This window comes from Barbus barbus (genome assembly GCF_936440315.1).
Source record: "Barbus barbus genome assembly, chromosome: 49".
Taxonomy (NCBI): Eukaryota; Metazoa; Chordata; class Actinopteri; order Cypriniformes; family Cyprinidae; genus Barbus; species Barbus barbus.
Window position 1 is genome coordinate 10,591,169 of NC_136727.1, and position 15,581 is coordinate 10,606,749.

Here is a 15,581-nt window from a genome sequence, read left to right on the forward strand (position 1 = left end):
ATCTTGAGTAGTGTGCCATTTTTAAAGCATGTTGGTGTATAAGGGCATCCTTTTTTGCCAACACTTAAACGTAATGATTTAAAAGTATTATAAGAGGTAGTTATAGAATAACTTTAAAATGGTAAAACTAAAATTATAATGGTAAAACAAAATATTAGCAGGACTGGAGCACTGTATTAACATCATCTCCACAATGCTGAAGCTCTTTAAAGTAGACAGAATGAGTGTTCACGCATCAGATATTCTAGCAGATCTTGTGTCTGTCAGATCGCTCCTGATAGGCTACACTACTGATTATAATCATCATACCATAATACAAACACTTCCGCTATGTCACACAATTATATTCAAATCCCATTTCTCAGACACCCATCCACACCATCTTGAACCCCTTGAGCTATTAAAAAACAGAAAATTGGCTGGAATTGCCCATCTCTCCAGCTCATCAGCACACCCTACCATACCACGGTTGAAAAGAGGGCTACAGAGGTCACGTCTGGGCAGGTCTCAGTGGGGGGCACTTCTGAATGGTCCTCGGTCCAGTCCCTATAGCAACAGTCAGGTCTCAGACTGGGCCTCCTGACAGATGCACATAATTAATGTGATTATATAGATATGTCAACCCCGTCACCCTCCACTTCATTAAGCCAGACACAGCCTCCAGACGTGTCATCAGCCAGCCCAACGTGGGAAAAAATACCCGTCTGAGTTATTGGGTGATGAGACGTTATTGGGCCAGCACCGGTCTGGTGGCGATACAGAGGATATAGACACAAATGCACCAGGCGACTAATGAATATATACCTACAATGCCTCAAATATCCCCCCAATAACAATATGCATTAGTATGTAAGGAAATTACAGTCTAAAATGGTTTATATAGATTATAGAACATGTGCACACACACACACAACCAAGATTTGTTCCATTTTTTTTAGATGTACCATAATAAAATAATTTAAAGAGGAAATATCTTTCCATAAGGCTGAAATAAGGGCACATGAATGACTTGAACCAGTCATATTCCTACATACCAGCTAATAAACTAGTCAGACATATGACCATCTGACCCTTTAAATCATGTCATCTTTCAGACACAACACTAAAAGCTTGAGCAAAGCAATGGAGAAATATGGGTTTTGATGTTAGCAGGAGAAGTGTACATTAGGTATTTATTTGTCATTATGATATAGTCTGCCTTTTATTCATTAACATATGTAAATACATAAATTAAATTGTTTAGAAAATGGAATGCAAAACGTTAAATAGTTTTGCATTAATAACATTTTGCAAGTCAGTTAAATATCATGCACAGATTTTTCCATTTTACCAACAATTCACTAGTTTTTACGAAATATTTAGGTATTAACGCTACAAAAATAATTATTAGCGATAGACAAATGTGTATCAACTACGCTAATTAAACCAGCAATATTTGGCCATTTTAAAATTAACAGCTTCATGTAATAATTTGGAATGCACATTCAATTGAAAAATATTTTTAATTATTTAGTATAGTTATTGTTCAGTAAATTTAAATATATAAAATATTTTTGAGTAACTAATGTAATTTTGTGTGCATCTTCTTTACTATAAATAAAATAAACAATGGAAAATGGTATCATGGAAAAACACCAGTCTTACATTTTTTAAATGATCTGTTTATTGTTTTGAATCAAATGAAAGCTGGTTGACATTAGAAAATGAATAAATAATTTCAGTGTTAAATTATTAGCTTAAGAGCCTAACCTACCATCTTAAGTGATATGAATCCCTGATGACTTCCTCTGACCCTATGACTGAAGACAGTAGTTCAATAACAGACAAACAAATTTAAAAAATCATGATTATTCATGAAATATATGAGCAAAATTATTAGGACTGCTGTGTATTACACGTCATCAGCCATATAGCAAACACAGTATTTAAAATACACCACAACATTCTGTTAAAAAATTCATCCAAGGCAAAAGTACAAAATGAAATGAAATTTCATTTTTGAACAACCAAGTCCATGGACTACAGCACTGAACTGTTTTTACAGGTTTTGCACTTGATGATTGTGCTGGTGGAAGAAACACTATTTCGGACCACATCCCTGAGTTACCAGGACCTTACAATTGCATTTCAATGAAATGATCACCACAACTGGGGACACATGTGACATGACTGAAAAAGGTAAAACAAAAACAAAAAAAAATGGTGTTTTGATGAGCTTATTGATAATCTGATTAAAAACCAAAACAGCTTATGCATACAGTTAACTAGCATCTTCGCTTTGATTGTACCAAACAAAAGTTTCCACCAGGTACCGGCACAATACAACGGGTTTAGATGAGCATTTGTTCGGAAGAGCCAGCCTTCATCTTGTTGGCGCGTCATATGTGTTTGCATGACTGTTCGTGTTGATGTTGTGTTTCCTTGAAGAACTGTATTCAGCACAAAGAGCTTTACTTCAGGGCACTTTTCAGTTATGCATCAGATACTGGTGGAAGTAGATGCCGAACAGGCTGCTAATGAGTTGACAGGCCGCAACCCACCACGTGAGAAAGGCGAAGATGCCCCTGAAGAAAATGGGCGTGAGGACCCCACGCAAGGCAGCGAACAGCTCGGTCAGGTGGGCTACGGTGGCCTGGATGTCCTCCTCCATGTCTTCTATATCCTCATCGTCTTCCAGTCTGGGGGAGGGTGGAGGGGCGGTGGGAAGTATAGGAGCAGGGGTTACACCCGGAGTTTCTGCTCCAAGGCCCCATGAAAAGTCACCTGATGGGTACATTGTAATTTTTTAAAATATATTATTATTGTTGTTGTTATTATTATTATTATTATTATTATATGTTTTTCCCCTTTTTTGTATTTTTTACTTGATTATTTTAAAACATTAAATAGCCTTTTAAAAATTGTAATTAGTTAATATATTAAGTAATTATATTAAATAAATTAAGATTCATTCATTTTAATCATTTTACTAATTAATTAACTAAATGTTAAAAATATTTAGAAAAAAAAGTAAATATAAAAGTAAATATATATTAACACATTATGAAATAATATTGTCAATAATTAAAACAATTATTTATACTAGTGCTGTCAAACGATTAATTGCAATTAATCACATCCAAAATAAAAGTTTTTGTTTATATAATACATCTGTGTGTACTGTGTACATTTATTATATAATACAAACATATACAGTATATATTTTGAAAATATTTACATGAATATATTTGTATTCATGTAATTTAAATTATATATAAAAATATTTAATATATAAACATAACATTTCTCTTAAATATACGTGCATGTGTGTGTATTTATATAAACATAATAAATATACACAGTACACACATTACATAAACAATTTTTTTTTTAGATACAAATTAATCACAACTAATCGTTTGCAGCACTAATTTATACAAAAAAAAAAGTTTTGTAGTACATGTATATAAATAAATAATTGTATTAATTTACATATAAACTGTTACTGATGGGAACATTGTAAAAAAAAAAAATTTCGTATCAAAATGTACATTTCTAAAACTTTATTATTATTATTATTAAAAGAATTAAAAATTTAAAATATTATAAAAAAATATTAAAAGAAAATAAATATAAGAGTAAATAAATAAAACTTTCTGAAATATCAATTAAAACAATTTATACAAAAAATGTTTTGTAGTACATATGAATAATTTTATTACAAATTTGATGTCAAATTTACATATATGTAAACTTATTTAATAGTCAGTAAAAGTGTAGTGACCCACCTAAAGATTTGAGTGCCAAAGTAGAGAAAAGCACAAGCAGAATGGGTATAAGATACTGAAGGGTGACCACAGTCAAGTAGCAGAAAACTCGTGTCACCTGCATAAATCAATTTATAAACATTACATCTTTGTATTTGTTACATTGTTAAAGTGAATTTGTTGTAAACGGTAACACACTGCACTTTGTGTCACATTTCAGCCCCACCTTCCTCTGGATGTCAATGGCAGCGATACGCCCCGCCTCTTTCCTCAATTGCTCCACCCACTTCTGTGCCAGATTGAGATAGGCCTGCAGGTGATAACGGGTGAGCAGTAGCCGCAAAACACACAGCACCACGATCGTCCAAAGACGCACGGAGTTAAAGGCAGAACTAGAAAGTCTGGAAAAAGAGAAAGATTATAAACAAATATTAAAATTTGAAATAAATTATATAAACAAAACAAAAAAAATACAATTTTTATAATATAATTTACATTTTCTTTCTTTCTAATATATATATATATATATAATATGTGTGTGTGTGTATACACTACCAGATTTTTTATGTTATTTAAGGGAGTCTCTTCTGCTCTTCAAGGCTGTATTTATTTGGTCAAAAATACAGAAAAACAGTAATATTGTGAAATCTTATTGCAATTTCTAATATTGGTTTCCTATTACAATATACTTTAAAATATAATTTATTCCTGTGATCAAAGCTGAATTTTCAGCATCATTACTCCAGTCTTCAGTGTCACATGATCCTTCAGAAATCATACTAATATTCTGATTTATTATGAGTGTTGAAACTGTTTTGCTGCTTCATATTGTTTTTTGGAACGTGATACTTTTTTCTTTGATTCTTTGATGCATACAATGATAAAAAGAGAAGCATTTGTTCAAAGTAGAAATCTTTCCTAACAATATAAGTCTTTACTATGACTTTTTATTCAACACATCCTTCCTGAATAAAAGTATTAATTTCTTTAAAAAAAAAAAAGGAAAGAAAAATGTACTGACCCCAAACTTTTGAATAGCATTGCATGTAACAACATTTCTTTTTTAAAATAAATGCTGTTCTTTTTAGCTTTTTATTAATCAGAGAATCCTAAAAAAAAAAATATCACAGGTCCCAAAAAATATGAAGCAGCACAACAGTTTCCAACATTGATTATAAATCAGAATATTAGTATGATTTCTGAAGGATCATGTGACACTGAAGACTGGAGTAATGATGCTGAAAATTCAGCTTTGATCACAGAAATAAATTATATTTAAGTATATTACAATAGAAAACTGTTATTTTAAATTGCAACAATATTTCACAAAACATTTTTTTTCTGTATTTTTGATCAAACAGATACAGCCTTGATGAGCAGAAGAAACTTCTTTAAAAAAAACTCACTGATCCCAAATTTTTGAGCGGCAGTGTATGTATGTATATATGTGTGTGTGTGTATGTATGCATGCATGCATGCATGCGTATATATATATATATATATATATATATATATATATATATATATATATATATATATATATATATATATATATATGTATGATGTATACGCCAAAAAGTTAATTAAAAAAAATTAAATAAAATAGCCAAATATGCAGATAAATTTTCTTACAAGGTAACTGAGGTCTTTCCCATGGGGGCGCTCCCTAGGAAGTCTCTAGCAATGGGTTTAATCCACATTACAAGAATAATCAGTGGAGACAGAAAATTCATGTGCAAGAGGATCCTAAAAGGCAAAACAAATTGTTGTGACATATCAAATCAAACTCTACATCAGGGCTGTCCAAACCCGGTCCTGGAGGCCCGGTGTCCTGCAGAGTTTAGCTCCAACCCTAATTAAACACCTCTAAAGCAGCTAATCAAGCTCTTACTAGGCATACTAGAAACTTTCAGGCAGGTGTGTTGAGGCAAGTTGGAGCTAAACTCTGCAGGACACCGGCCCTCCAGGACTGAGTTTGGACAGCCCTGCTCTACATAAATGCAATATTGTCATTTCAGTTTATGTTTAATTCTTATGAAATACAAACTCGAGTGTCCTACTGAATGATTGGACGGTCTGCGTTCATCTGAACAGCATCTAGGTGAGTTTGGGCCAATCGCAGTCCGGGGAAAGCAAGGAGAGCTCCAATAAAGGCACAAATGACAGCCAGCCCCAACTTGACTGACAGTTTGGTGAAGGGAATGCTGTTAAAAAGATCAAATATTATGGGTGTTTTGATGATAAAAGAATATATTGCTTGTCTAACCATTGATGTATTACTTACGACCACTCGTAGCCTTGCTGTTTGGCAAAGACCTCGAAACTGTCAAAAAGACTGGTAAATCCTGCAACAACAAAAAAAGATGAGGAACAACTTCCCATTTGTTAAGCAATTCAAGGTATTAAACATCAAAGCACTGTAGTAAAAATGTCCTTTCGTTTTTAGAGTACAGGTCAGATAACCACATACCAGGTTCAAGGCCAAACTCCAGGTAGTCTTCTCTCACTACAAGGACTAGCATCGCAATAAGAAGAGATAAGAAGCCAAAAGCCAGACACACAGAGCGCTCGCCACCCTCCTCAGAGCTAAAGTAGTGGCTCATAAGAAGATACAGCGTCCTCCTGAGGACTTAAGTCAAGGACAACAAGACAAGCCTACAAGAACTTATTTACAACACAGAGTTAACTGTCACATTTCTTTTTTAGGATGAGGCAAGTCGTATCTAAATTTCTCAGGTAGCTTCAGATGTGGACTACAATGTTTAAGGATACAAGCAGAAGAAAACAGTCAGCACACACCAGATGGAAGCAATGTTGACTTCCTTGCTGGCATCCACTACACTGTAGTAGCCTTCGGTGAAGAGGTAGATCCCTGCGGCATAGACGGCGAAGTCAATCAGCCACTGGTACTCCACAAAGAACCGCAAAACTGTGAGGAGCAGTAAAAATAAGATCAACCAAGAAGATTTTTCAAGACCAAACTTATTTACAGCTGTTTTTGGTGCAAGAACCCAGATGAAGACTTACCAAGTGCGTCCAAGACATTTACAGGAGCACTCTCCAGGTGAAGATCAATGTCTTTTGGGACTGTGAGCGGTTTGGATTCTCCATGTCCATTTTGTCTTCTGGAAGCAACAAGAGGTCAAGCTTAAGTTCTTTAAGGTCAAGCATAAATTCCTCAACAGAAAAGCAACAATTGCACTGGATCGAGCTCACACCTGTCTCGCCTGCTGGTCTTAGGAATCTGTTTCCCTGCAAGAGCACACAACTCGCCTTCAGATGGATGTTTGAACCTGAAAAGGCTGAGAAAACCAATATAGGGTATTAGACCCATGTTTAGTATGTTTACGCAGACTATCAAAAAGTAGTGCGTGTTTACCTGCCGTTACACAAGAGCCAGCGTGCAAAGGAGAGATGTGGGGCCATTCTTTGCATTATGCTGACTGCCAGCAAGCTCACCACCAACTGAACTCCCATTAGAGCCTTAAAATAGACAAACGTATACAGCATGTCTATTAATACAGAAAATGATGTCAATTTATACCTTTATAGTTTAAAAACCAACCAATTTTTGAATGACTATGGGGCGTTCTGGAAATTTAAAGTTAAAATGTGTGCTTATTTTTTGTTAAAGCACTAATATTAGCTATTCCATACAAAATATGATTAATACTAAACTATATAATTGTCTAAATCATACTTGTATTGGTGGGACTACTGCTAGGCGGAAGGACATACCGGATTTTTTCCCCTATGTAAACAGTCCTCTTCTGGTATTCTTGCGCACGTCGCGGGAAAGTGACCGTATTTGTCGGCGTAATTGCACAAGAGAGGAGTTGATATTATCTTCCAAATATGTTGTTTATGTTAACGTTTATCCCGGAGATACCTTGCCCCATAGAGTTCAATGGTGAAAGCAATACAGTAAACGTGACTTTTGTTGTTTTACAAACTGAAATACGAGTCGAAGGGACGTTTTGTGTTAATAAACAGTCACTCAAGATGAGCACTGGAGTCATGCTGTCAAAATGAGCAGGTGGTCCAACTGCAAACCCCAAAGACAAGGAGAGGCATGGGTAGCTAGCAAACATGCTACAGCTATCCGCTTAAAAACACTAAAAAGCTACTATTGAGGTCCAAAACACAGAAACGGTGCGACTGCAATGCCTCAGTCACTTACACAAGTGGGACAAAGTACTGTGGATCCAAAATACTAACGTTACTAACTAGTCCAGCACAAACCAGTCTGCAAGCTATCATTAATGCTAACATGATATCAACATAGAAGCTACAAACAACAATCGACCGTGTAAAAAACAAGCTTGTCAAGTCATATAACGGCTAAATAAGTACACATACTAACCATCTTCGTTAGGTGAATTTAATGAATGAGTTTATGTCCCATGTAGCAGCTCTCGTGGAGACACTTGAGTGTTTGAACAGCTGAAGGAGCATTTTGATGACGTATACTGCAATCGCTCGCTCTGATTGGACCATCTCATGAGAGCTGCGATTCTATTGGTCGAACTGACAACGCATCGACAATTTGATTGGTCCTCGTGGTGAAACTGTGAATGTCGCTAGTTTTTCTTCAAGGACAGAAATAAAACTATGGGAGGTCCAAGATGTGCAACGACAAATGGAGAAGTGTTGTGGCAACACAAACTTGCAAATGGCAAAACTCAGGCTTTTTTTTAGGCCTAATAATTATCAGGTGTAATACTTTACAATTTGGATGGTTATTCAGTGGTGGCAAAATCTAAATGAATTCCTAATTAATTTAGTAGGCTTTAATTCTTTCTTTAGATGTTTATGTATATTGTGGGATTAGAAAGTTTCCCTCAAATGGGAAAGGTTCCTTTCAACCCAAACTTTACTTTGGTAAATTCATAAACATCCAGTCTAGTATTGCCAACATTTGTGACATTTAATGGTGATTTTAACAGCAATATTTATGGTTTGTTGGTTATACTAACTGTACCATGGGCCCATAGTTGATTTTATGTTTACTACAGCTCTGATGATGTTTGATGTGAACAACTGTTAAACCTACACTTGTGGGACTGAATCCTTTTTGATCCTTCAAATTTTTTTCTTTTTTTCTTCTCAAAATGTTACTCACTGCTGCCAAATTGCTCAATCTTATTGATCATAACTTGCTGTAAAGTGTTTACATGTATATTTATTGTCAAGAATCGTGTGGTGTATAGGGTTCTTGAGTTGCTAATATATGTTTTTTTGTAGATAAGTGTTTTGATCTTACATTACAAGCTCTTCAGTACTGCTTTCCAATAAGCAGTGTAAGCCTAAGCAGATCATTGGTTCCAGTGGTCTCTTATCTGCTCGGTCAGAGGTGCCCAAACAAGGGCCAAAAAGCAAACTTGATTAAGGGCCAAAAGTGTTGTATTATATCATAATATATTCAAAAAAAATTTATATATATATATGTGTGTTAAATTCACTTCCAGTATATTCTCTAAATTCCAATGCAAAAACACAACAAAAAGTGTTAAAACACAAAGATGAATTAGAAATTAAGATACGCTCCAATGGCATGTTTTATTGCATGATATGGCATGGCGGGCCAAATCGAAGGCCATCATGGACTAACGTTGGCCCTTTGGATCAACATATCATTGGTTCTAGGAAACAATTCAATTCAAGTTTATTTGTATAGCAATTTTCACAATACAAATCGTTGTGAAGCAGCTTTACTGAAATGTTAAGTTTCTGCATTATATTTAGAAGTAGGTTATTAGTGGTGACTATGACAGAAATGTACAGTAAGAATCATGCAGTTAGTTACAAATTGCTAAACAGACAGTGAAGCGTATTAACTGAAATGATTATATGTTGCGAAATAGCAAAATTTGGTAGTTGTGTATGTTGTTCCAGCATCATCTGAGGTCTTCTGGGTGGGTTGGCATCATCTCTTCTCAGGTGTTCGGTCATCTCAGATCTTCGTAAGGGCTGGATCCGGATTGAAGCTTGTGAGATTCCTAGTTGCCTCGGGATGCAAGTCCCTTGGCAGAAACAGAGAAGCAAATAGAGACAAAATTAGCATAGCTGCTGTTCCAACCAAGCAAAAATGATAATGTGCATTTGATCAGGGATAGCTGAAGTACAAGGTTATGAGATAAATTATGTGAATGTATAATAAAATGCATTCCCAAAAGCATTGTTAGCTAAATATGGTCACAAGTTCCATTTAACCCTATTGATAATGACCTAGTTGTTTTTGGGGAACGCACCCTTGAAGAAGCTATAATACAACATCAGAACATTCCAAAGAGCCATATAACAACACAAAAACTTATCTTCTTTATAATATTGTTCATTTCTGAATATAAGAAGTTTTTTTTATTTGTAAGAGAGCACATGTAGTTTACATTTTGAGTTTAAATCTTTTACAAAAAAGTTTGTCCATTAAAAAGTAGCTTTTTCTCCGTGAAACAAATGCTTGGCCTGTGTCTTTGTTGGCAAAAGAAAGCAATCAAACAAACAAAACCAGATTGTCTAAACCAAATAATATCATCCTGAATAATTACATAGTTATTTATTTAACTGGAAACAAATGTGATGTCATTAAACTTTGATTAACATGTTTAATGTTTATTTATATTTAAACGAACTAATGAGTTGCTGATGAAATATATTAAAAACGCATTTCTATTCTTACCAACACTTTTAAAATGCATTTTCACATAAAAAAAAAAAGTTCAATCACTAAACGCTTTTAAATGAAGAATCCAACCAGTTGAACTGTTTTCAGCTAAGCGCATGCACCCCGCTGCAGACACACATGGCTTTCACGCGACTCGCATGATAATTGGTCACACGCATTGAGAGAACTGAGATATGCGCTTGAACTTGACCTTCTGAATTGCGAAGCTAAAAGACATGAGTATGCCCCTTGCACTCTTCTTATATGTGCCAATCACTCGTTAAGACTGATGTTCAATGCTCATTTCCATAAAATCCAGTCCGGCTCCAATTAAAGGACTGTGGCATTCCCAGGCGAGTCTTTTCCCACGAAACAGCCACTGTGGAAACATCTCTCCAAACGACTTTGGGTATGTGAACTCGTAAACTCTTTTGAACTCGTGCTGAGTCGGAAGAGTGTTTGTAATTAACTTACTAGAGATTCACTAAATGTTGTTTTGCTTTAATTGGGACAATAGTGTTTGTGCATAAAAAATCCTTATAAATAGGCCTACTTTAATCTGTTTCCATTCGAGAAACCGGCTAATATATTAAGTCAAAGGCTATTTTTCTTTCTTTCCGACGTTCTATGAGGTTTATTGTTTTTATTTGCCTTCGGTTTAAACTTTCATCCTACCATCAACCTTGCCTCCAATTTATCTGCATAAACTTCGGGTAGCTTATCTAAACTTTATTCGTCGTAGGCTTTTGACAATGATCGCGGGCTTGGTCTTTGTTAGGAAAAGGAAATCATTCAGCCCAACGGTTTTTGCTCAGATTTGGTGTTTGACCTGTGACCTGGGGTCAAACCCTAACCGTGTATAATTTGAGCAAAGGGTCAAGTGCAACCTGTAAGGCATACCTACACAGATGCCTGGTTTTTAAAACTGTGCCATAGACAAAGCTCTTATGTTTTGTAAAATTGGGTCAGTTGAGTAAAAACGTAGATTATTAATATCTTCATTGGTTGATTTAGCAACTCTTTTACCATTAGTGAATTGCTGAGTTATTGAAAGATTTTCACAATTCAGCAAAACCTTAATGTTTCAAAATCATTTATTTTCCACTAAAATGTAATTAAAAATATAGACTAATTAGGAATTTATTATTGTTTGTAGAATCTCAGCCTCGATGTTACCGTGACCCTTAAATATGTTGTAATAAAATTTTTATTTTGTACGAAGCATATAATCAATTTTGATAGTCATTTCGATATAGTTTTTTTTATTTTTTACCTCTATTTGAATGTTACGATATGTTGTCCACAACACTTCAGATATGTCTGTTCACACACAACCTGCACTCTTAAAAATAAAGGTTCCAAAAGTGGGTTTTCATAGCGATGCCATAGAAGAACCAGTTTTGGTTCCCCAAAGTACCTTTCAGTGAACAGTAAAAGAAACATTTTTGAAAAACAATTTAATAATCTAAAGAACCTTCTGTGGAATGAAAAGGTTCCATGGATGGTAAAGGTTCTTTGTGCAATCATCGATGGCAATAAAGAACCTTTATTTTAGGCTATTTTAAATATCACGACCAACAAGATTTCCGTTTCAAATGTATTTTAGGTAGGCTATTAGGTTAAATGAGTATTATTTTTGCTCTGTAACAGACATTTTATATGTTGTACTGTAGGCTACTTTCGCTTACGGCAGTTGTCATAACGTCAACATATTATTATTTTTTATATAGGCTATTAAGGTGCATTTTAGAGGAATCTTGCCATTTTTCATGTTTTAAATTTTTTTTAATTTTATGGTTTTATCCAAAAATGGCAATGCGCTTGCTTTACTTGTTTTAGCCTTTTGCCTTTTAAAATATCTTTATCTTAATATTTAAAGTCGTTCAAATATTTTTAACAGTTTTTCGGATTTAATAATCTGATATTAACGTGTATCTTATTTTCCCGTATTGTGTGATCTCACAGCACAATATTAGCTATTTACATTCATTTAAATATTATACCCTGAAGGATTACAGGCTGCCATCATTTACAAGCGATGATCTATCTTGCCTTGTTTCTGACGTTAATTTAGTTCGTTGCAGCGCCAGAATTTTGTTTGTAATATAGGCCTAGGCTAAAATAAAAATTGAGAGCTATATTCATTTTAGTACATCTAAATGATGACAGTTTGGTGCTTTGCCAAAAGGCTTAAATGTTATTTGAAACAGGCTACAGATTCATAGCAGCTATGAAATCCTGCTACAAGTAGAGTTAGTTAATTTTTTTTATTATTATTATAAATTGTAATAGGCCCATTTGTATTTAAGTGTTGGCTATACATGGACGCAGTCTTAAAGACGTTACAGAAATCTGTTTTGGTGTAAATCTGTTTTTAAAAAGGAGCTGCTTACATTTGTTTTGAATTTATTTATATATATATATATATATGTATATATAATAGCCTACAATATGGGTATTTTATGCTTTACACAAATTGTCTCTTGACATGTAAACCTGCATTATTGATGGGCCTACGACGGAAATCTCCGTCTTTTCATGATGATCATCTTATGTCCATGTTGCAGAGTCCTACCGATGGGTGTCGCTGTTTATAATAATAGGCTGAGATGGCATGAAAAGAAAATTGAATGGAACCACAGTTTTTCTTTCCTCTGGCATGAATATTAAATCAACCCAAAAGAACAGTGTTGCGTTGTAGGCTATTGTGTAAAGAGTTTAGTTGTTTTTTCCCCTGCTGAATCCTATTTTATCGTTTCTCTTTGAGTTGCGCCATTTTTAAAATTTGATTTGACCATGTAAAAATGTGCCTATATTTATCCAAACTATAAAAATAGTTTATCATGTCACTAATTCTATGTTGTAATAAATTAAATTAGGGATAAACAAGTCCTAGGCCATGTTATTATTTGCGTTTTGTTCATCAGTGTTTATTATTCTTCAGTGTCACTTATTTCCATGTTTGCTGATGTTAAACTCTTAGAAGATTATATGTTTTTATTCTATCATAAATACAGGTTTAAGCCAGATTGAGTGATAGGCTATTATTCAATGACTTCACATGTTGACTTTAAGAATAGCCTAGCTATTAATTTCCAATTACTTTGTAGATGTTAGCTAACTGTCAACTAAAAGAAAGACTGTCAACTTAAAATGCTTAAAGTTCTCGTGGTATATTTGAAGTGCTAAAGATGTAGGCCTACTTGTAGTAATGCTTGCTAGCGTTTCTTTTTTGCGCATTCTGTTGGCTTGCGCTGCACACACGCACTTAGTTAGTGCATGTGCGTGCTTGCGTGCGCGTGCTGTCAGCACAGGAATCTAAAGGTGTATCATGTGCACCTGCAAGCTCTGTGATGGTTTTAACTATTAGCCTATAGATGTGAAATTGAATCTCACGTTACGTAGCCTAGTTTCGAAGCCTACGCCTAAAATCTGAGTTGATTATGTGGATAAATTGCGTTTATTTCTTCGCGTATTCGCGGATAGAACGAAACCGACCAGCTTTCGTTTTAGTCTGCCCATATGCCAATCCAAAACAGCGAGAGAAATAAGATGGGCGTAACTCTATATGGATCATGCACTCAGACTTTGGAACAATAACTCATCAATTCACGACGGGACGCCGTTTAAGCGCGAGCTGCTTGAGTTTCTGCACACGTCCACGCATGGGGAACAACGACAGACTCAATCATAGCAGTCCTCGGAGTAGTAGCACTGGATACTTAGCAGGAATCTGGAGAACAAGTTGTGCACGTCAGATCACTCAAGCCAAACACCAATGGCTGTTTGTAACTAATTGACATCAGTACTTTTCGAGTTAACGCGATTCTCGGGAATAGTTCGTGGTTTGAACAAATGCACTGCTGCAAAGACCTCTGCCTTTACCAGTTTTTTATATTTGCTTGTGGATTAGATACTATTGTGTTATGGATCACCTTAAGTTTGGTAAGTGAATACTTATTATACTGACATAGGCTATTAATAGTGACCAGGGGGAAAGTTTGGTTTGTGCATGTAAAAATGTTAGTAATTTCAACGCAAAATAATATAAACTTTCTACAGTAAAACCTGTCACTTGGTTTATTATGAGTTACTTTAGCTATATAGGCCTACCGTGAAAAGTGTGGCTACTTATTCTATAATAACTACATATTAAAGTTAGTTTTTCCTCGTTTTTGTTGCATTTGGTTAATGTTTATTGCATCTTTACCGTCAAGTGTGTTACTCTGATTGTTTAGCTAATAATGTGCTCTATTTTTGTATTCATTGGCTAAATCCGAATCATGTGTCCTTACACGTTTTACCTGTGTTATGTATAAACAAACAGATTTTAGTAGCCTACCTTAAATATGCATTTATAGCCTACTAGCAACGAGTTTGAAACTGTAAAATAGGCTACAATTAACAAAATGCATGGCAGCCAAAATGTTTCACTGTATTTTAAACAATAAAGTTAAGTCAGTTACAAATGCCAATAAATTGAACAAACAATCCACCGTGTGGTTTTGCTGAAATGGCTAAAACAAGTTTGTGGTCTAAATAAATGTGTGCAAATTTCACATTTAACAGAGTCTAATTCTCACGCTGTTTTTTTTAAGGGAAGAAAGTTTCCATTTGTCAGAGTTAATGTGGCGTATTTTAACTAAATCATCTTTTGAGCGTTGTATGAAGTGATCATTAGGCGAGCCCGGGGAGCAAACAGTTGTGCGATTGTTAGAGGAGCCTGGGAAAATGTTCCGGGGTCCGGGAGGTGGAGTGTATTGAAGCCAGACCCTCTTGTTAAGGGGACTTCTGTGCTCCCAGACGTTATTGTCATGATAATGAGCAGCCCGCACGTTGTTGAACTTGATGTTGACTTCTTTCTTTAGGGCTGAATTTTTTTTCGGTCACTTGTTTGTGGGAAAATCTTCTCCGGAGCTACAGTGTGAAATTAATTAATCAGGCCTTTGGAGCAGCCAACAATAGAGACCAAGAGGATCCCTGGAACCCCACAAAAGGCCCCAAACGTTTTTTCTTTTTCTTTTCTAAACTGTATTCTACCCAGCCACAACAGACTGAAAGATAGTTGTATTTTGAGAGATGTTTTTTTTTTTTCATTGTAGGCTACACATTATCACTAGCCTATTATTATTATTATTATGATTTATACTTTTAAAAAGTATCAGCTTGCC

At 35.0% G+C, this 15,581-nt stretch overlaps 1 protein-coding gene across 2 annotated transcripts; it reads right to left on the reverse strand.

The window, feature by feature from the left end:
- Nucleotides 1–1,651: 1,651 nt before the first annotated feature.
- Nucleotides 1,652–8,217, reverse strand: LOC306867380 (transmembrane protein 161A-like). 2 transcript variants are annotated; one of them, XM_079412997.1, is made up of 12 exons: nt 8,110–8,217; nt 7,126–7,229; nt 6,965–7,048; nt 6,774–6,871; nt 6,519–6,675; nt 6,217–6,368; nt 6,031–6,091; nt 5,807–5,950; nt 5,379–5,492; nt 3,973–4,147; nt 3,768–3,864; nt 1,652–2,763 (listed from the first exon to the last, which is right to left on the reverse strand). In XM_079412997.1, exons 1-12 carry the CDS (start codon nt 8,110–8,112, stop codon nt 2,468–2,470), a joined length of 1,485 nt encoding a protein of 494 aa, XP_079269123.1. In that variant the 5' UTR covers nt 8,113–8,217; the 3' UTR covers nt 1,652–2,467. The 2 variants fall into 2 exon arrangements, with proteins under 2 accessions (XP_079269123.1, XP_079269124.1); XM_079412998.1 differs by having other exon boundaries at nt 6,034–6,091; nt 8,110–8,205.
- Between the last annotated feature and the right edge of the window lie 7,364 nt (nt 8,218–15,581).

What these genes read in the sequence shown, in the direction of transcription:
- LOC306867380 (XM_079412997.1), bottom strand. An exon ending in GGAGTTTGGCCTTGAACCTG is followed by an intron (nt 6,092 to 6,216) that starts GTATGTGGTTAT and finishes TTGTTGTTGCAG; the next exon opens with GATTTACCAGTCTTTTTGAC. An exon ending in CAGCAAGGCTACGAGTGGTC is followed by an intron (nt 5,951 to 6,030) that starts GTAAGTAATACA and finishes TCTTTTTAACAG; the next exon opens with CATTCCCTTCACCAAACTGT.